This window comes from Mobula birostris, chromosome 8 (genome assembly GCF_030028105.1).
Source record: "Mobula birostris isolate sMobBir1 chromosome 8, sMobBir1.hap1, whole genome shotgun sequence".
Lineage (NCBI taxonomy): Eukaryota > Metazoa > Chordata > Chondrichthyes > Myliobatiformes > Myliobatidae > Mobula > Mobula birostris.
In genome coordinates, this window is record NC_092377.1 from 126,490,889 (window position 1) to 126,511,720 (window position 20,832).

General features: G+C 47.6%; 2 protein-coding genes across 5 annotated transcripts in view; one reads left to right on the forward strand and one right to left on the reverse strand.

The window, feature by feature from the left end:
- Positions 1–15,149, reverse strand: part of LOC140202314 (uncharacterized) — a 68,817-nt gene extending 53,668 nt beyond the window's left edge. For all 3 annotated transcript variants that reach the window (XM_072267221.1, XM_072267220.1, XM_072267219.1), the window contains exon 1: positions 15,058–15,149. In XM_072267221.1, coding sequence (XP_072123322.1) covers positions 15,058–15,118 — 61 coding nt within the window. In that variant the 5' untranslated portion in view covers positions 15,119–15,149. The remainder of the gene's footprint in view (positions 1–15,057) is intronic.
- LOC140202313 (uncharacterized) lies at positions 5,183–11,634 on the forward strand. Of its 2 annotated transcripts, XM_072267217.1 has the most exons (6): positions 5,183–5,276; positions 6,553–6,599; positions 6,915–7,163; positions 10,543–10,705; positions 10,794–10,839; positions 11,038–11,634. In XM_072267217.1, exons 1-6 carry the CDS (start codon positions 5,239–5,241, stop codon positions 11,104–11,106), a joined length of 612 nt encoding a protein of 203 aa, XP_072123318.1. In that variant the 5' UTR covers positions 5,183–5,238; the 3' UTR covers positions 11,107–11,634. The 2 variants fall into 2 exon arrangements, with proteins under 2 accessions (XP_072123318.1, XP_072123319.1); XM_072267218.1 differs by lacking the exon at positions 10,543–10,705 and having other exon boundaries at positions 11,038–11,077.
- Positions 15,150–20,832: the final 5,683 nt, after the last annotated feature.

Genomic DNA, 20,832 nt, shown 5'->3' on the forward strand with positions numbered 1-20,832 from the left:
GTCCTTTTACAATTATGCTGAAAAGTGGCCCTCTTTAATGCTTGCCCTGGATTTGTCGGCCTGCCACTTTTACTTTTCTCCATAGTACTTTTTGTTTCTACCCTCACTTTACACCCCTCTGCCTGTCTGCACTGGTTCCCATCCCCCTGTAGTGAACTAACTTCCTCACGCCTAGCCTCTTTAATTTGATTCCCACCCCCCAACCATTCTAGTTTAAAGTCACCTCAGTAGCCCCCGCTAATCTCCCTGCCAGGATATTGGTCCCCCTAGGATTCAGGTGCAACTCGTCCTTTTTGTACAGGTCACGCCTGCGCCAAAAGAGGTCCCAATGATCCAAAAACTTGAATCCCTGCCCCCTGCTCCAATCCCTCAGCCACGCATTTATCCTCCACCTCATCGCATTCCTACTCTCACTGTCGCGTGGCACAGGCAGTAATCCCGAGAATACTACCTTTGCGGTCCTTTTTCTCAACTCCCTTCCTAGCTCCCTATATTCTCCTTTCAGGACCTCATCCTTTTTCCTACCTATGTCGTTGGTACCTATATGTACCACGACCTCTGGCTCCTCACCCTCCCACTTCAGGATATCTTGGACACGATCAGAAATATCCCGGACCCTGGCACCAGGGAGGCAAACTACCATCCGGGTCCCTGGACTGCGTCCACAGAATCGCCTATCTGACCCCCTTACTATCGAGTCCCCTATCACAACTGCCCTCCTCTTCCTTGCCCTACCCTTCTGAGCTGCAGAGGCACGGCCACTGTCGCTTCCCCCGGGTAAGCTGTCCCCCCCAACAGTACTCAAACAGGAGTACCTGTTGTTAAGGGGCACAGCCACCGGGGTAATCCCTATTACCTGACTTTTCCCCTTCCCCCTCCTAACCGTGACCCACTTGTCTGCCTCCCGTGGCCCCGGCGTGACCACCTGCCTGCAACTCCTCTCTATCACCTCCTCACTCTCCCTGACCAGACAAAGGTCATCGAGCTGCAGCTCCAGTTCCGTAACGCGGTCCCTTAGGAGCTGCATCTCGATGCACTTGGCGCAGATGTAGACGTCCGGGAGGCTTGGAGACTCCAGGGCCTCCCACATCCGACACCGAGAACAGCAAACTGCCCTCACACTCATACTGCCCCTCTCCTCAAATAACAACAGAAAATGAATGCCAAACATCCCTCGCCTCCCCCGTTTCCGCCTAAGCCCGGTGAGCCAAAGCCCTTAAGCCTTCACTCTGTTCCCGGCTCACTCCGCTGCCCGCAAACTACGCTGCCCGCTCTATGAGGCTCTGTTCCTTTTAAATCTGCCGCGCTGCACAGCCCGACGTCACACGCCTGCGCAGTCCCGCCTCTCACAACGCCGTTGGAGAAAAAAAAATAACGAAAAGGCCTCAGTGGGAATTGAACCTATGAGCCTGTACTGTAAAGTGTTGTGCTAACCACCACATTACGGTACCCCCCTGTGTCTTACGGTCTTGTCTCACGGCCTCCCCAGTGGCTACATCTGTGGGAAGTGCACCCAGTAGTTACTTGGAACAGTAGATTACAAGGGATTGGGGAATTTACTTAAAATGCCTGCTTTGCTGCTGCTGCTACTGTGTGATCCTGAATCTCCGGAGGGGAAGGCCCTGAGTCCTCAGATTTGCTTGTTGCTTGGCGGCCGGGGTGGGGTTGAAGCACTCAGCAGAGATGCTGCTCGGTGCCGGAGGGCTGGTCAGAGTCTCGAAGTTTTCAGACGGACTCAGAGTCGGCTGTGGTCGGGTGCTTCCAGGGTGCTGCATCAGCAAGTTTGCAGCGCTGGAGGTTCATGGCAGGGAGAGTTTCTTCCTTCTACGTGAGATGATGGGCTATCGGGACTTTGAGACTTGTTTTTACCGCGCCTATGGTCTATCAAATTATGGTATTGCTTTGCACTGTTGTAACTATATGTTATAATTACGTGGTTTTGTCAGTTTTAGTCTTGGTCTGTCCTGTGTTTCTGTCATATCATACTGGAGGAACATTGTATCATTTCTTAATGCATGCATTTCTAAATGACAATAAACGAGGACTGAGTGTCCCCATAATCTAAATCTAAATAATGAAGGTACAGTCCTTCTGCTGTCATGGGTGACTTCAATTGCTCCAATATAGACTGAGACAAAAGAGATTAAAGAGGACAGCATTTGTTAGTTGCATCCAGAAGGGTTGATACTGGACCTGGAGTTGTGTAAAAAGCCTGGCCAGGTGACTGTCATTCCCATGGCAGAGTTGTCAGGGAACAGTAACAAGTTTTAAGATAGCTACCGATAAGGGCAAGCACAGATCGTGCAATAATATTAAATTACAACACAGCCAATTACAAGACATTGAGGCAGGAACTAAGGAGAGTCAATCGGGAACATGAGTCTTTAGGCAAGTCCACATCCAAACTGTGGAGGGTGTGTAAAGACCAACTACACAGAGTACAGGACAGGTATGCTCCATGTACAGAGGACAAGGATGCCCAAGTCAGGGAACCCTGGATGTTGTGAGAGACCCGTGTGGTAAGTACAGCTCCAACACCATCTACAAGTTTGCTGATGAGACCAGTGTTGTGGGCTTTATCAAAGGGAGTGATGAATCAGCCTGCAGGGAGGAAACTTGGCTGAGTGGCGTTATAACTACAACTTCTCACTGAATGTCAACAAGGCCAAGGAATTGATTGTGGACTTTTGGAGAGGGAAACCAGAGGTCCATGAACCAGTAATCATCGGAGGATCAGAGGTGGAGAGGGTCAGTAATTTTAAATTCCCTAGGTGTCACTATCTCATAGGACCTGTCCTGGACCCATCATATAAATATTATTGCGGAAGCACGGCAGTGCCTCTGCTTCCTCGGGAATCTCCCGATGTTTGGCATGTCACCTTAGCAAACGTCTATAGACGTGTGGTGGAAAGTGCGCTGACCGCCTGGTATGGGACGAAAGAGCATCCAACACTCTCTACACAGACAGTAAGACCAAGAGCATAGGGACACTGACGGATTAAGGATACAACCCGTGTTTGGAGCTGGAGGCTGTGGGCAAGGTCCTAAATGAGTAATTTCCATCAGTATTTACCAAGGAGGATAGTGAGATCAGTGTGGACTGAGCTAATTTACGGGGGCATCTGGATATACACAGCTGGAGGTAGAGTTGGGTCTTTTGAAAAACTTGAATGTTGATAAGCCCCCATGGCCTGATGTAATATAGCAGATTGGTGAGCGAGGCAAGAAAGGAGATTGCTAGAGCTTCGACCAATATCTTCATGTCCTCTCCGGCCACAGGAGTATTGAGAAGCTGCTGCTGTTCCATTATTTAAGAAGGAATATAGGAACAATCCTGAAAACTATAGACCAGTGAGTCTCACGTCAGTGGTAGGCAAATTGCTGGAGTGGGTGCTCAGGCCCAAGCACTCTGGCTTTGTGTGTGACAAATCGTGTCTCGCTCACTTGCTTCAGTTTTTTGATGAGGTGACAAGGGTGATAGAAGGTCAAACTGTGGATATTGTCTGCATGACTGTTAGTTATGCATTTGACAAGATGCTTGTCCAGAAGATTAAGATACATGGGATCCACAGTGAATTGGCCATTTGGTTTCATAGAAATCAGAGTAGTGGCTGGAGACCCATGTGTACTGGTCTTCCACAGGGATCTCTCTGGGACCTACACTGTCGGTGATAATAGAAAGGACTTGGATGAGAATATAGCTGGGTGGTTGGTAGACAGCTCACTGGTGTTGTGGATAGTGTAAAGTCTGGCAAAGGATACAGTGGGATGTAGATAAGTTGCAGATACGGCCAATGGATCTACAAATGGCATTTGGAGTTTAATTTGGTCAAGCGTGAGGTGTTGCTCTTTGGGAGATCACAGTGCTGGTACACCATTAATGGTGAGACCCTCACAGTTGGGAAGATGAATCTCCGAGTCCGAGTCAGTTGCTCCCGCCACTTTCCACACAGACTGATAGGGCGGTAAAGAAGGCAAAGTAAAACAAGCTCAGGAACATGTGTCAGCGATTGATAGTTAACAGGCGAGTAGTCAGAATCAGTCTTTAAATCACCCACAAATGTCGTGAAATCTGTTCACTTAGCAGCAGCAGCAGTACAATACAGAAAAGGGAAACATTAAAAAATGAATTACAGTAAGTATATACGATATTCAATAGTTAAATTAAAAATAGCGCAAAAGCTGAAATAATAGAAGTGATAGTATTCATGAGTTCAATGTCCATTCAGATTATCAGATGGCAGAGAGGGAGACGCTAAGTGTGTGCATTCAGGCCTCTGTACCTCCTTACTGTAGTAGCAATGAGAAGAGGGCATGTCCTGGGTGAGGGGGTCGGTGCATAATAATGGACACTGTCTTTCTGAAATACTGCCACTTCCTAAATCTGATGCTGGCCTGGTACAGTACTGTATCTGCCTTCTGTCCCCGCAATGACATCCATCCGCTGAAAATGCAGTAAGATACAAATGCATATGTTACAGGTAAATTTTGCGTGTATATTATGATGCCAAGTCATTTCGCGCGCTGAATGCAAAATTTATTTAATTACGATGACGACGGTGAGTTACTGTGGCGGGACTAAAATCAGAAAGCCGGTGCCGGTACAGCGTACAAGAGAGAGGGAGCGGACAGGAGGGAGAGAGCGTGGGCTCTACAAGGGAGAGGGAAAGAGCGGCCGGGAAGTTGGGGAGGGGAGGAGAGAGAGGGGATCGCGGAGAGCGGTAACTGCAAAGTTGGTTGATTACCCACGTTGGTGGGTAGATGGTGAATTGTCAGGCTGCACCGATCAGCGCTCAGGTCCATGGGGGGAGGTGGGATCTCAGGAATTGCATCAAATGTTGGCAGGGGCCAGAGGCAGAAAGCCCGGGTGGAGAGCGAGAGGGCGCGGGCGCGGGCAGGGAAAGGGGGGCGGTATCTGCCTTCTGCCCCACCCCCCCTCAGTGACGTCTATCCGCTGAAAGTGCAGTAAGATACTAATGAATATGTTACAGATAAATTTTGTTTGTATATTCTGGCGCCAAGTCATTTCGCGCGCTGAATGCAAAATTTATTCAATTACGATGACGAAAGGGAGTTAAAGTCTCTACCAATCAGCGCTGAGGGGTGGGGGGAATACGTCACTTAGGAAGTTGACATACAGTATTTAAACGGCGCCGCAAAAAGCAGCGGGTCGGACTAGAAGAAGAAGAAGAAGAGGCGAGTCGGGAGTCGGGAGTCGGGAGTCGGGAGTCGGGAGTCATGGCTTTCTGCACCATCCTACAGTCCAACACCTTCAGGTAGAGGTCCCGAGATCGTCACGGTGGGATTGTTCTTTCATACAACACCAGACGGTGATTGCCGAATGGGTTCTAGACGGTGGCGGGAGCTGCACCGGCGACATGCCTATCTTGTAGCGGCAGGGAGATGGGGAGAGCGGCCGGAACGTAGGCGGGGGAAGCGGGAAGGAGCGAGAGGGAGTCTCGGAGAGCGGTAACTGCAAAGTTTGTTGATTACCCACGTTGGTGGGTAGATGGTGAGTTGTCAGGCTGCACCGATCAGCGCTCAGATCCGTGGTGGGAGGTGGGATCACAGGAATTGTATCAAATGTTGGCGGGGGGGGAGAAGCAGAAAGCCACCTTGTCTTTGGAAGTCGCATCCAATGTTGAGAAGGCGCGGCTAAAATCAGAAAGCCGGTTTCCTTTCAACATGATTGCTTACAGTGAGAGGGCGTGGGCACGGGTTGGGAGATTGTGTTTGAAATGCCTATGTACCCCTGTTGGGGGTGGGGGGAGATTGTGTTCGAAATGTCTGTGTACCCCTGTTGTGGGGTGGGGGAGGAAGATTTTGTTTGAAATGTCTGTGTACCCCTGTTGGGGGTGGGGGGACAGGGAGATTGTGTTTGAAATGCCTGTGTGCCCCTGTTGGAGGGTGGGGGGGGGGGGGAGATTGTGCTTGAAATGCCTGTGAGAGTGCACGGGTGTTGCTGACATGGATTTTAGCAAGGTCTGGCCATTAACATGCCCTGCCCCTTTAAATTTGATCTCACAAACACTCAATACCTCACACTTGCCTGGACTGGATTCCATCGGCCATCGTCTCCAAGCATATTGACTCATACATCCACATTCACATCCAGCTGAGGTCCCAGTACGGATCCCTGCACAACACCACTAATTAAATACTTCCAGTCAGAACACAACCCATCAACCTGTACCTTCTGTCTGATGGAGGCAAGCCAGTTCTGAATCCATCAGGGACTCTGTCAAAGGCCTTGCTAAAATTCATGTAGGCAATATCCACTGTCCAGACTCCATCAGTCACCCTCCACCTTGTCAAAAAGCACAACAAAGTCAAAAACACACAACTGACCCTGCACAAAGGCAGGCTGACTGACCCCAATTCGGCCATGGTTTTCCATTAAATCCAATCCAGAGGAACATTTCAGATCAGGCTGCTGGCTGGACAGTTTCAGCTTTTCATGACTAAACTCTGGCTGTTGTTGACAGCTCCTGTCTGAGGTGGGGTCAGGTACCGTAAAGTTCACTCCTCACCTCGACCTATCTTTCTCCTCAGGTCCATTGCAGTCTGTGTGTGGCTGTTGATGGTCGGATCTGCTGCTCGTAAGTACAACGTAGCATTGAGGGAGATTCTGTGTCCAGGGTCAAGAGAGTCATTCTGTGTCTAATCCCTGTGACGGGACAGTGTGCAGGGAACTGCGTTTCATCTGACCCATGGAGAGGGCAATGGGGCATTGCAGAGGGAGTTTCACCCTGTATCTGGTTCCAGTATGGTATTATGGGTCTGCAGGGAGAGGGAGAGATTCATTGTTTGTCTGAGCCTGGGGCTGTGATGGGGCAGTGTATAGGGAACCACTCTATGCAGGGGAGGATGACCTCACTCTGAACCCACTGACCCTGATACTCCTCTCCTGACAGGTGAACAGAGCCCCTGTAAGTTCATTCCAAACACCATCTCCCTCAGCTGTCCCTGCACAATATCCTGGTCCCAGATCCTGTGGCTTCACAACCTCCGACAGTTCCAGGATACCTGTACTAGAGACAAAGGCAACGAACTCCACTGTCAGATTGCCAACGAGGCCAGGGTGGAAGCTGACAGAGTCATCCTGAACTACACCCGGGTTATCCCTCGCACCGTCTACTGTGAGATCTCCAACAACACATCAGGTAAGTGCCGATGGGAGAAGAAGAGGGAGGGTCTGATACTCCAGACTGCCACCATTCCGATGTTTATTCTCTCCGTGCTACTAGGGGTAGACTCTAGACTAGAGGTCGCCAACTTGTCGATCGCGATCGACCGCTTGATCTTTGAGACTTTCCCAGTAGATCCCGAAAAAAATCAAAAATAAATACACAAATACTGTAGTAATGTGAGTATTATAAAAGTAATACTAATTAGTGTAATGGTAATATAGCAATATTTTCGCTAAAAAGCTGTTTGTAAAGAGAGATTGTTTCCAGGTTGCAGGGTTTTAGTTCCATTCTTTCTGCCCAGTGCGCATGTGTGTAGCTCCCCCGCCATGCACCGCGTTTTCAGCGTAGCTTGTGCTACATCAAAGTGACCAATTAGATTAGATAAGAGTACAGACTGTCGCAAACATGAATATACGGCAGCGGTCCCTAACCACCGGGCCACGAAGAATGCAGTGTTGCAGCTGTAGATGCACACAGCACATCTTTAAGAAAAAAAAAATGAAATAGACAAGATAATTAATTAGGTGCTGCCCGGCACGTAAGTGTCAGCCTAGATCAGAGGCGACGCAATTGGCAATCGCTCGTGATATCCTGATAGCGTGGCGGAGGCTCCACGAAAGAAGGCAAAAACGTACAAATTCCATCCAGAATGGGAAGAGGAATTTCTATTCACCTTGGTGAAAGACCATTGTGTATGTATGTTGTGCCACCAAACACAAGCACTGACTAAAAGAGGGAATCTGGAGCGGCACCACAACACCAACCACCAGGAATTTAAAGACACCTACCCCCCAAAGAGCGCAATTCGTGCCAGGAAAGTTGAGCAGCTGAAATCAGGGTTGAAGGCCCAGCAATTGTTTTTCACAAAACATGATGCTCAAAATAAGACTGCTATTCAAGCATCATTTCGTGTAAGTCACCTTTTGGCTAAACACAAGAAGCCTTTTACTGATGGCGATTTATTCAAGGAAGTAATGGCCATTACCACAGAGGCTGTTTTAATGACTTTAAAAACAAAAACGGCATCACAACCGCAATTCGCTTGGCCCTGCAACAGTGACAAGGAGGGTAGAGTCATTGTCCGAGGACGTGGATATTTTTCACTACAGTTCGATGAATCCCTGGATGTAATGCAAACAGCTCAGCTTGCTGTATTTGTCAGAATGGCTTTCCAGGATTTTACAACAAAGGAGGATCTCCTCACTCTTTGTCAATTAAGGGAGAGAAAGAGAGGTGAGGATATTTACAATCAGTTTAAAAAATATGTCCATGAAAATGACACCCTCATTCATAAACTGGTGACAATTACTACTGATGGGGCCCCAGCAATGCATGGTGTGTGCACTAAAAGTCAGTGCCTATTTCGGGTCAACTTATTGTGGAGTTTAATGCCGTGGTTAAGGGTCGAAACACTCGGTGAAGGTTGGGAACCACCTGATGACATCTGCTCCTGGCTGAAGGCTACGGTTACCTTATAAGGTAACTGGAGAATGCACCCTAACAGGTGTATGTAACAAGCGTGTGAAATTGCATTTTCACAGATGAAAATTATTAAATCTAAGTACAAGAGCTGACTTACTGACAGACACCTCACTAGGGTTCCCAACTTTCTCACTCACAAATAAGGGACAAAAGTAGCAATCAAATCCTGGGACATTTGTGTTTACCCTGTAAAGACTACCACGACCATTAAGCTTTGCGCGGGCACCTCTGTGCGCATGCGCGTATGTGCCGATTTTGTTTAAACCCCACGAATCAGTTTTGGCTTAATTTTCATTACTTCTACTTTATATAGGCTGTGTATTTATCATATCATTCCTGCTTTTACTATATGTTAGTGTTATTTTAGGTTTTATGTGTTATTTGGTATGATTTGATAGGTTATTTTTTTGGGTCTGGGAACGCTTAGAATTTTTTTTCCATATAAATTAACGGTAATTGCTTCTTCGGCGTACAACATTTCGGCACGAGAGGTTTCATAGGAACGCTCTACCTTAGTGGGGGAAATACGGGACAGTTGGCAACCCACACCTCACAGATTGTCTCAGACTGGCTGTAGTTATGAGCCAAATTTCAGGGAACTAGAAGAAAGTATTCAGCCCCAGTCACTACACTGAGTGCAACAGTCAGTTTTTATTCATTTATCTTTCGTGTTGAAATAAAATTAAATAATGAAACTTAGAATTAAAGGTGTGAAGTATTGTAATATTCTTAAAGAATGACAGCTATGGCCTGTTTGATATGCTAGTTAGTGTTTTCTTGTTTGAATTAATTTGAAAGTTTGACAAAAGTAGTTTGTGTAATTCGAATACAATTAGCCCAAATAAAAGGCCTCAAATTGGAAGTATAATCTGAGCTGTTTTTTTTCTCTAAATGATATAGTAGGTAGATCTTGCCTTTCACTAAGGTCGAGGTAAGGGATCTTGGGCTTAAAAAGGTTGGTGACCGCTACTCTAAACTGAGAACAGCACAGCACAGGAACAGGCAATTTGGCCCAAATTACTTGGGGATCTGGGGAGAGCAGCTCAGCACTGAGGTGTACCCATCATGTTCGACAAGTTCGGAGAGTCCCAGACAGGAGACAGTGGCGTACGGGACGTCCACCTCACCACCGGTGACGAATTCTGAGATTGTGTCCACCAGGACAGACAGTTCCAAAAGAGGAGAAACGCGGGACATTATTATGCTGATGGGAATTCGAGGTGAGGTTTAAATGACTCTCAGAAGTGAGTGGGTCTCTCCCCTCCTCCTGCTCTTTTCCCCGTTGCAGTGCTGGGCAGTTTGACAACAGAGGGCAGGGGGGCAGAATAAGGCCATTCAGCCCATTGAGTCTGTGCTGCCATTTGAACAGCGGCTGATTTTTCTCAACCCTGTGCTCCCTTTTAAATGTTTCTTTTCACCTTAAACCCCTGTCTCCTCGATTCCACAACTCGGGTTCAGAAGAATGTGTTCACCTTATTTGCATCCCTCAAATTTTATGCCCCTCTCTCCGATCAACTTTCAGTCTCCAGCACTACTGTGAATAAAATCCCAACGAGTTCAGCTTCTCTCAATAGCTCCGACCCTTGAGTCTGGGCAACATTGTCAAATCCCCTCGGCTCTCATTGCAGCTGAACGGCATCTGTCCAACAGCAGGGTGATCAATATTGTAAATCTCCTGACTGACGAAGGCCAGCACTCCTGTCTACCTGTGCCACTGCGTACAAAACACTTACTTGACACATAAGGCGATGGATATATTTCTTGACACAAAATGCAGTGGGATAGGGTGGGAGAATTTGTATTCACTGTGTTTGTTCCATGTACATTGAAACATACAGTGAAATGCATCGTTTGTGTTAACGACTAACAGCCGAAGGAGGTGCAGGGGGCAGCCTGCAATTGTCACCACACATTCTGGTGTCTGCAGTAAATATACAAATCAGAACAGAAGGAGCAACAAACAACATCGGCAAGACCACCCGGTTCCATCGATCCCAATCCAGAGTGCACAATGGAATAGATGGAACTACACGGTGAGGGGTGGATGTAAACTGACTGTTCCACATCTATACTGGACGTTTCTGGTCGATTTGCTCTAATTGTAATATTTCTGTTCCCCAGTGACGGTGGGAGTCTGTGTGCCTGTGGTTGTGCTTCTCTTTCTCTGGTAAGTGACCACATCCATTCCTGGAGAATCTCTATTCCAGAGCTCCCCATTCGTTTCTTCGCTGTACCCCTTCCGTTCTTCAGTTCCTCGTCCAGCTATTAACCCCCTCCCCATCTCACCTCCTCTCCCTCAACATCACTCCCTACCTCTATCACCGTGTGTTCAGACTCTCCACATGGCCTTCTGTTCTATATGCAGGTGCGGAATGTGTGGCTCGTGATAAAGGCTGGCCCAGACAGAATGTTGTGGGGCGTCTACGCACAGTGAGATCCCACTATCAGCAGAATTCAGGACCCTTGGCACTTGAACATTCTCTCCTCTTCCACTACCCGTCAGCAGAAGATACAAACATTTGAAACTGGTCCGACAAGACTCGAGGACAACCTCTGTCCCGCCATCACCAAACTTCTCGTACCCAAGAAGGGGAACGCGTGATCTGTGTCTTGGTATTTGTGACAATCGTAAACCAGTTACCAACGCTCCAGAAATAGGCAGCAGATACAAGGTGCTCCTTAAATGGCCAGGGGAGATGAGTGATACATTTGCCCTCAGTGGCCACTTTTACCTTCACCTGATGAACACAAATATCTGATCAGGCAGTCATGTGGCAGCAACTCAATGCATTGAAGCCTGCAGACTGAAGTTCAGACGTTGATCAGAATGGGGAAGAATAAAGAGTCTGTATTGAGAGTCTGCATTGAAGCCTGCAGACTGAGGTTCAGACGTCGATCAGAATGGGGAAGAATAAAGTGGCTGCTGTGGCCTTGTTTGCATTCAGACAAAATAAACATAACAACAGCAATTATATAATTTCATGTTAATTTTAAACACAAACGGTTCTTCAGAGCAACATAGACAAAGTGCTGCAGGAACTCGACAGGACAGGCAGCATCTGTGGGGAAATAAGTACAGTCGACGTTTCAGACCGACCCTTTGGCCGGACTGGAGGGAAAAAATGATGAGTAGATTTGAAAAGTAGGGGAGGAGGAGAGAGAAGCACAAGGTGATGGGTGAAACCAGGATGGGGAGGGATAAACTAAAGAGCTGAGAAGTTGATTGGTAAAAGAGATACAGAGCTCGAGAAGGGGGAGTCCAACAGGAGAGAACAGAAGGCCTTGGAAGAAAGAAAAAGGGGGTGAAGCACCAGAAGGAGGTGATGGTAGGCAAGGAGATGAGGTGAGAGGGGGAACAGGGGATGACTGGTGTTGTTCCTGCAACCTGAGTGTGGCCTCATCATGACAGTAAAGGAGCCCATCGACTAACATATCAGACTGGGAAGAAGAATTAAAATGGATGGCCACTGGGAGATCACGCTTCTGCTGGCGGACAGAGCGTAGGTGCTTGGCGAAGCGTCTCCCAGTCAATGTTCCCGTGTTGACTGTAGACCGACTGCTTTCCTTGCAGAGAGAACAGAAGACATTCTTGCTCACTGACTGTTTGGGGCCCTGAAGGGTAGTGAAGGAGGAGGTGTAGGGACAGGTGTTGTACTAGATCTGTTTGCAAGGAGATCAGTGGGGAGGGACAAATGGACTAGGGATTTGCGTAGGGAGTGATCGCAACAGAAATCAGAAAGTGACGCGGCTGATAAGCTGGTGCAGGGGGCAGGGCTTCAGGTTCTTGGTTATTTGGGATCTCTTCTGGGGGAGGCATGACCTGTTCAAAAGTGACGGGCTGCACCTGAACCCGAGGGGAGCCAATATTCTCGCAGTCAGGTTTGTTGGAGTTGTAGGTGAGGGTGTAAACTTATTCGGCAGGGGGCTGGGAACTGGGAACCCGTGGAAGGGACTCAGGGTAGAACAGGTGGTTAGAAAAAACAAAGTTAACGTGCAGTCAGATTGTCAGGAATGGCAGGCTGGTGATGGGATTTAGTTGCAGCCAACAAGCTGAGTATCAAATTATTGGGGATTCAGAGTCAGAAAGGACAGCAAATATGGTACTCAAGGTGTTTAATCTAAATGTGTGTAGTATAAGAAGTAAGGTGGATGATCTTGTTGCAATTTTACAGATTATCAGATATGACATTGTGGCCATCACTGAATCATGGCTGAAGGATTGGGAGCTGAATGTCCGAGGTCACGCGTTGCATCAGAGGAATAGGAAAGTAGGCATCAAATTAGTAGAAATTTGTGACATAGGATTGGAAGATGTTGAATTTTTGTTAGTTAAGAAACTGCAAGGGTAAAAGAACCCTGGTGCAAGACCTCCCAAAAGTCGCAGGGATGTGTACAAAGAGTACAACAGGAAATAGAAAAGGCATGTCAAAGGGGCAATGTTATGTCAGTCATGTGAGATTTCAACATGCAGGTCAATTAGGAAAATCAGGTCAGAAATGGAACTCAAGGGAATGAGTTTGTTGAATGCCTATTAGATGGCTTTTTAAAGCAGTTTGTCATTGAGCCTACTAGGGGATCAGCTATACTGGATTGGGTGTTATGTAATGAACCGGAGGTGATAAGGGAGCTTAAAATAGAAAAGCCCTGAGGAGCACAATATCTGACATAGCAGTATTTCAGTGGATTAAGGGAAATGTCATTCCACTCTTCAAGAAAGGAGGAAGCTGCAGAAAGGAAATTGTAGACCTGTTACTCCAACCTGAGTGGTTGGGAAGATGTTGGAGTCAGTTGTTAAGGATGAGGTTATGGATTACTTGGTGACACAGGACAAGATCAGACAAAGTCAGCATGGTTTCCTTAAGGGAAAATCTTGCCTAATAAACCTGCTTGTATTCTTTGAGGAGATAACACGTAAGATAGATAAAAGGGATGCAGTGGATGTTGCATATTTGGACTTTCAGAAGGGTTTTAACAAGGTGCCTTACACGAGGCTGCAAGTTAGGACCACATGGCATTACAGGAAAGTTACTGGTATAGTTAGAGCATTGGCCGAGTGGTAGGGGGCAGCGACTGAATAAAAGGATTATTTTCTCATTGGCTGCCAGTGACTAATGGTGTTCCGCACGGATCAGTGATTGGATAGCTTTTTATGCTGTATATCAATGATTTAGAATGTGGAATAGGTGGCTTTGTTGCTAAGTTTGCAGATGGTATGATGATAGGTGGAGGGGAAGCTAGTGTTGAGAAAACAAATGGAATACAATGTTGGAAAATGCATGGTCATGCACCTTGGTAGCGAAAATAAATGTGAAGACTATTTTCTGAACAGGGAGAAAATCAAATACCAGAGATGCCGAGGGTCTTGGGAGTCCTTGTGCAGAACACTCTAGAAGTTAACTTGCAGGTGGAGTCAGTGGTGAGGAAGGCAAATGCAATGTTAGCATTCATTTCAAGAGGTCAGGAATACAAGAGCAGGGATGTGATGCTGAGGATCTATGAGGCCTCACTGGTGCCGGCTCTGGGTCTGTACTCGCTGGATTTGGATGGGAAATAGGGAGAACATAAGAACATAGAATACAAGAAATAGGAGCAGGAGTAGGCCATCCGGCCCATCGACCAGGCCTGGGAAGTTTGCAGACGATATCGAAACAGGGACTGCACACAGGGGAGCAGGATGTTTTAGGCTGAGCATTGACTGATGGCTTTTAAACCAGATAAACGCAAGGTTACACTTTGGGAGATCAGACAAGGGTAGAACTTGTACAATGACTGGTAGGACCCCTGGGGAGTGCAATGGAACAGAGGGACCTCCAAGTACGTGTATAGTTCACTGAAAGCGGCGTCACACGTAGACAGGGTGGGGAAGGAAGAACTTATCACGCTGCTCTCCGTTTGTCAGGGCGCTGAGTATAGGAGTTGGGAGGTTATAATGACGTTGGTAAGACTGCAGTAACAGTATTGAGCAGTTTTGGTTCCTCTGCTACCGGACAAATATTTCTTCCCCAACGAAGGGGATGAACAAAAGATCCCACAGGGGCGGAGATAAAGGAGACGCACGAACCGCCAACAACACCTTGTTATTTAGAGATTTTAAGCCTTTGCATTTTACTGTTCTGCAAAACAACAAATTTCACCTTTATAAAGAAACCTGATTCTGATCCAGAGGCAACAGGCAAAATCCTGCGTCTCATACCATCTCTCTGTCCGTCTCACACACAACCCCTTCCCGCCCACCGGGGTCCAGTCGATCTTTCTCACTCACACACGGACATCTCTCCCACACCCACAGATGTCGTTCAGTCTCGCAATCCCTCATACTGACTCACTGGAAGTGTCCGACTTGGAATGTAGACAGTGCAATTTGCCTCGACAGACATGGCAGTACCTGCTGATTTCCCGCAGCCTCTCCGGAATCCCTGGATACAGATTCCTTCTGTTGTCTCCATTCAGCGCGGGGTTGCAGAGTCCCGAGTCTTCTCTTCCTGACAACGGATGAACTTTTCCCGCGCTCAAAGTTATTTTCGCGCCATAGTAATCCCCGCCCCCACACTCAGGCCGCCTATTGGTTATCCACATAATCCCCGCCCATCTAGATATCCCACCTCCTACCAATGAATGCGGAGGCGCTGGCTCGGTACAGATTCGAATTTGTTTTTCTCTCCAATGCAGTTCATACGCCGTTACTCGGGCGATGGGATGGGATGGTAGAGGGACGGAGATGGATATGAGGAGGGGTGAGGAGACTGGATAGCAGCAGGGAGAAGGATGGCGAACGGGGATTGGGAGATGGCAGTGGAAGTGGTCGATAGAATGAGGGAGGGAAAGAGCGGGCGAGGGCGAGAGACGTCTCTCTCAACTCCATCTCTTCGTCGCTATCTCTAATGGTGACTGGACAGGGAGAGACCACACATTTACTGATGAGTCACAGTGAAGCTTCAGAGACCAGGTACAATAAAGGTCCGAGGTGTGAGATGCTCTCAGGGCTGCTGTACTTGGCGCAGGTGTGGCCCGTCCCCGGCTCCTGCAGCTCGAAAATCACCCGAGCCGTCTTCAGATTCGTCTGGGGATCGAGGATGGAGTGGGTCAGACGGGCCGCCATGCACAAGTCCCTGGACAATGGGGGCAAGAACGTCCCCAATGTCGCCCTCACCCTGATGGCCAGCTTCGAGAGTGGCTGCATCAGGTTGTGCATGGATCCCAGATACGTGGGCACTAGGTACCGCTGTTTGCCCAGGTTCTACCTGTCGCCCTGGCTGCGAGGGATGGGTCTCGCCCCTTTCCCGGACAACACCCCCGTCAGCGGGTCGTTGCCGCCATACCTGTCCTTCGTAGAAAAGTTCTTCCAGGGCCATCAGGTAGTGGTCGGCACGTAATGTCCTGCAGGTGCTGCAGGAGTGGGACGAGATGGACCCAGTGGGGTGGTTCCCTGAGCAGACCGTCCAGTACATCTGGCAAATTGCCTCATCGCCAGATCTCACCAACAAGACCAAGACCTCGCCTGGCTGGCGGTGAGAAGGGCCCTCCCTGTCTGATCCTTTCTGTAAGCCGGGGACGTCGTCTCCACACCCCGCTGCCCACGGGAGGACTGTCGCTGGATCACCAGAACTCGCACAACTCACCCAGTACGGTCTCAGCAAGAGAAGAAAGAAGAAGAATGGTGGAGTCATCAGGGCGCCGTCATGACAAGGGTTTTGCACCGTTCTTTTTGGTGATTGCTCACCATGTGGCGTTTCTGTAGCATTTTCCAGGGATTTTTTTACGAGGTCGAGTTGCTAGATCGACGCTCAACCCAGCACGGATGGAAAGCGTGCAAGGGAGCCGGAGAGAGTGAGCACTTTCAAGTTCCTGGATGTCAAGATCTCTGAGGAACTAACCTGGTCCCAACAGAAGGCAAGTGCCTATATTTCACTAGCAATTTGAGGGAATTTGGTTTGTCAACTGAAACAATCAAACTTATACCGATGTACTATGACTATGTATTGAGAGCAGTGCCTCAGAAAAGGAGTGTCCATTATGAAGGATCCCCATCACCCAGGACGTGCTCTCTTCTCATTGTTACCATCAGGAAGGAGGTACAGAAGCCTGAAGACACACACAATGAACAACTTCTCTCCCTCTGCCATCTGATTTCCAAATGAACATTGAACTCAGGAACACTATTTCACTTTTATTTCTGTTTCTGCGTATTTTTAATTTAACTATTTTATTTATGCTGTAATTCATTTAATTTTTATTTTTCTATATTTTATCATGTAACGTATTGTACTGTTGCTGCTAAGTTAACAAGTTTCACGACATATACTGGTGATATTAAACCTGATTCTGATTCTGATTTTAATTGCTGACACATTTTGCTGAGCTTGTTTTACTTTGCCTTCTCTACTGCCCTCTCAATCTGTGTGGAAAGTGCAGGGAGCAACGGACTTGGACCTGAAGATTCCTCTTCCCATCTCTGAGGGTCTCACCATTAATGGTGTACCGTCACTTTAGACTTGATCTCCCAAAGAGGAACACCTCACACTTCATCAAATTAAACTCCATATGCCATTTCTCTGCCCATTTCGGTAACTGACATCCCTTTGCCAGACTTATATACAATCCACAACACCAGTGATCTTCATGTTGTCTACAGACTTACCGAACCACCCATCCATATTCTCATCCAGGTCTGAAATAGTGTAGCTCACAGACAGATCCCTGCGGAATTCAATTAGTCACGGGTCTCCCTTGTGTCCCTTACGCTATCTTTTATCTTCTATGGAGCTATATGGCCAACTCACTGCGGATCCCATGCATCCTAATCTTCTGGACTAACATCTCATGAAGGATCTTGTCATATTTATGACTAAAAGCCATGCAGACAATATCCATAGTTCTACCTTCAATCATCCTTGTCACCTCATCAAAAAAACTCGAGCAAGTTAGCAAGACACAATTTGTCACACACAAAGCCAGAGTGCCTGTTCCTAAATAGGCCATGGAATTCCAATGTGCATAAATCCCATCCCTGAGCTCCCTTTCCAGTAATTTCCCTACCACTGACATGAGACTCACTGGTCTATAGATTCAAGCATTGTCCCTGTTACCCTTCATGGAACAACATTAGCTATGCAGTAGTCCTGTGGCTAGAGAGGACAAGGAGATACTGGTCAAAGCCACAGCAATCTCCTCTCTTACTTCTACCACTGATTTGTGGAAAACAACATCAGGTCCCGAGGACTTATTCAACTTAACGTCTTTCAAAAGACCCAACACTACCTCCAGCTGTATATATTGAGATGCCCCAGTAAATTAGCTCAGTTCACATTGAACTCATTCTGCTCCTTGGTAAATACTGATGGAAATTACTAGAATTGCTGCGGGGGCAGGGGGGGAAACCTAACTTAAGAGACCGAGGAAGGGACAGTTGGCTCACAAATCGAGAAAGCCTCTAGACAGTGTCAGAGGGAGGATAGGCAGTTGATAGAGAAAGAACATGCTCAGACTGATGGTTTGCGATGTGCCTATTTTAATGCAAGGAGTATCGTGAACAAACCAGATGGGCTTAGAGCGTGGATCAGCACTCTATGATGTTGTGGCCATTACAGAGACTTGGATGGCTCAGGGGCAGGAATGGCTACTTGGAGTGCCAGGCTTTAGATGTTTCAGTAAGGACAGGGAGGGAGGCAAAAGAGGTGGGGTCGTAGCAATGCTGATCAGAGATAGTGTCACGGCTGCAGAAAAGCAGGAAGTCATGGAGGGGCTGTCTACACAGCCTCTGTGGATAGAAATTAGGAACAGGAAAGGGTCAATAACTCTACTGGATGTTTTTTTATACACCAACTAATAGTAGTAGGGACATCGAGGAGCAGATAGGGAGAAAGATTCTGGAAAGTTGTAACAATAACAGGGTTGGCGTGGTGGGAGATTTTAATTTCCCAAATATTATTGGCATCTCCCTAGAGCAAGGGCTTAGATGGGGTGGAGTTTGTTAGGTGTGTTCAGGAAGGTTCCCTGACACAATATGTAAATAAGCCTACAAGAGGAGAGGCTGTACTTGATCTGGTATTGGGAAATGAATCTGGTCAGGTGTCAGGTCTCTCAGTGGGAGAGCATTTTGGAGATAGTGATCACAATTCTAGATCCTTTACCATAGCATTGGAGAGGGAGGGGAACAGACAAGTTAGGAGAGTGTTTAATTGAAGTAAGGGAAAATATGAAGCTATCAGGCAGGAACTTGGAAACATAAATTTGGAGGAGATGTTCTCAGGGAAATGTACAGCGGAAATGTACAGCACAAATGTGTCAAATGTTCAGGGGATATTTGAGGGGTGTTCTGCATAGGTACGTTCCAATGAGACAAGAAAAGGATGGTCAGGTACAGGAACCATGGAGTACAAAGTCTGTTGAAAATCTAGTGAAGAAGAAAAAAAAGCTTATGGAAGGTTCAAAAAAACAAGGTAATGATAGGGATCTAGACAATTATAAGACCAGCAGGAAGGAGCTTAAGAATGAAAGTAGGAGAGCCAAAATGGGCCATGTGAAGGCCTTGGCAAGTAGGATTAAGGAAAACCCCAAGGCATTCTGCAAGTACGTGAAGTGCAAGACGATAAGACATGAGAAAATAGCCTCGATTTTTCTCACTCACATAATTCCATGCAGCGACTCTGTCGAAATTCTCTCTCGTCGAAATATCTCTCCCCGTCGAAATTTGCTTTTTAGCTGGTTCAGCACAACATTGTGGGCCGAATGGCCTGTTCCTGTACGGTGCAGTTCAATGTTCGATATTCTCTGAAACCGAATCTGTCGACTGTTTCTCAATGTCATTCTCCACACTCCCATTACCCACTTTGACAACTCTGTCTGTCTGTCTCTTTCTCTCTTTCTTCACATGTCGAACTCCGACGATTCCGTGGCCTCCCGCCTTGTATCCCCACTAGCAGCTAAACCTCGGCTCTCAGTCTCGATTACTCTCTTTTACCTTCATGTTGAAACTCTGATTCCGTGCACTGTTTCTCGGTCCGTCTGTCTGACTGTTTCTCTCTCTACACCCACTATCCACTCTGGCGACTGATTCTCCGTCTCTCTATCTACATTCCCATTACACAACATGCCGGAGGAGCTCAGCAGTCCAGGCAGCATCTATGGAAAAGAGTGAACAGTCGAGTTTGCGGGTCGAGATCGTGCATCAGGGCCTTAGAAGGGTCATACATATGAGTTAAAGTTCCATCTTCCACCCTACCCTCAAATTTACTTAACCATTTCCAGCACCTCCCTTCCCTTTCTCAATCTCTCTATATCCATCTCTGGAGACAGTCTACCTACTGATATCGTTTATAAACCCACTGATTCTCACAGCTACCTGGACTATACCCCTTCCCACACTTGTAAAAAATGCCATCCGCTTCTCTCAGTTCCTCAGTCTCTGCCGCATCTGTTCTCAGGATGAGACTTTTCATTCCAGAATTATTGAGATGTCCACCTTGTTCAAAGAGAGGGGCTTCCAACATCAACGCTGCCCTCACCCGCATCTCTTCCATTTTATGCATGCCTGTCCTCGCCTCTTCTTCCCACGGGCACACCAGGAATAGGGTTCCTCTTGTCCTTACCTCCCACCACACTATCCCCATGTCCAGCCCATTATTCTCCGTAAGTTCCACCATCCCCCACCACCAAGCACATCTTTTCCTGCCTACCCTCCCACTCTCTGCAGGGATTTCTCCCTACACAACCCACTTGTCCAATTGCCCCTCCTCACTGATCTCCCTCCTGGCACGTAGTTATCCTTCCAAGTGGAACAAGTACCACACCTGTGCCTACATCTCCTCCCTCACTACCATTAGGCCCATTGGGATGTATGGGGTGTCAGGCAGGCGTAACACCTCTGGTGGGGGAACATGTCGCGTCCTTTTCACGGCGGTTAGTCCCCCATTGGTCTCACAGCTCCCACCTGTGGCTCCTCGTAGCTGTTTGCATGCGACAGCCGGCTAAACCAGGTGAGGGTAGCCGACGGGTCTCAAACCCTCGGTGAGATAGGGAGTTGTCTATCCCAGCATGCGAAGACAGACTCCGGCGGATTGAGCGGACGAGACCAATGGAAGGTTCAACGGTCAAGAAGGCTGTCTCTGCAAGCGTCATGGAAAGTGTAGAGCAGGACAAGACACAAAAGACGTCCTGGTCA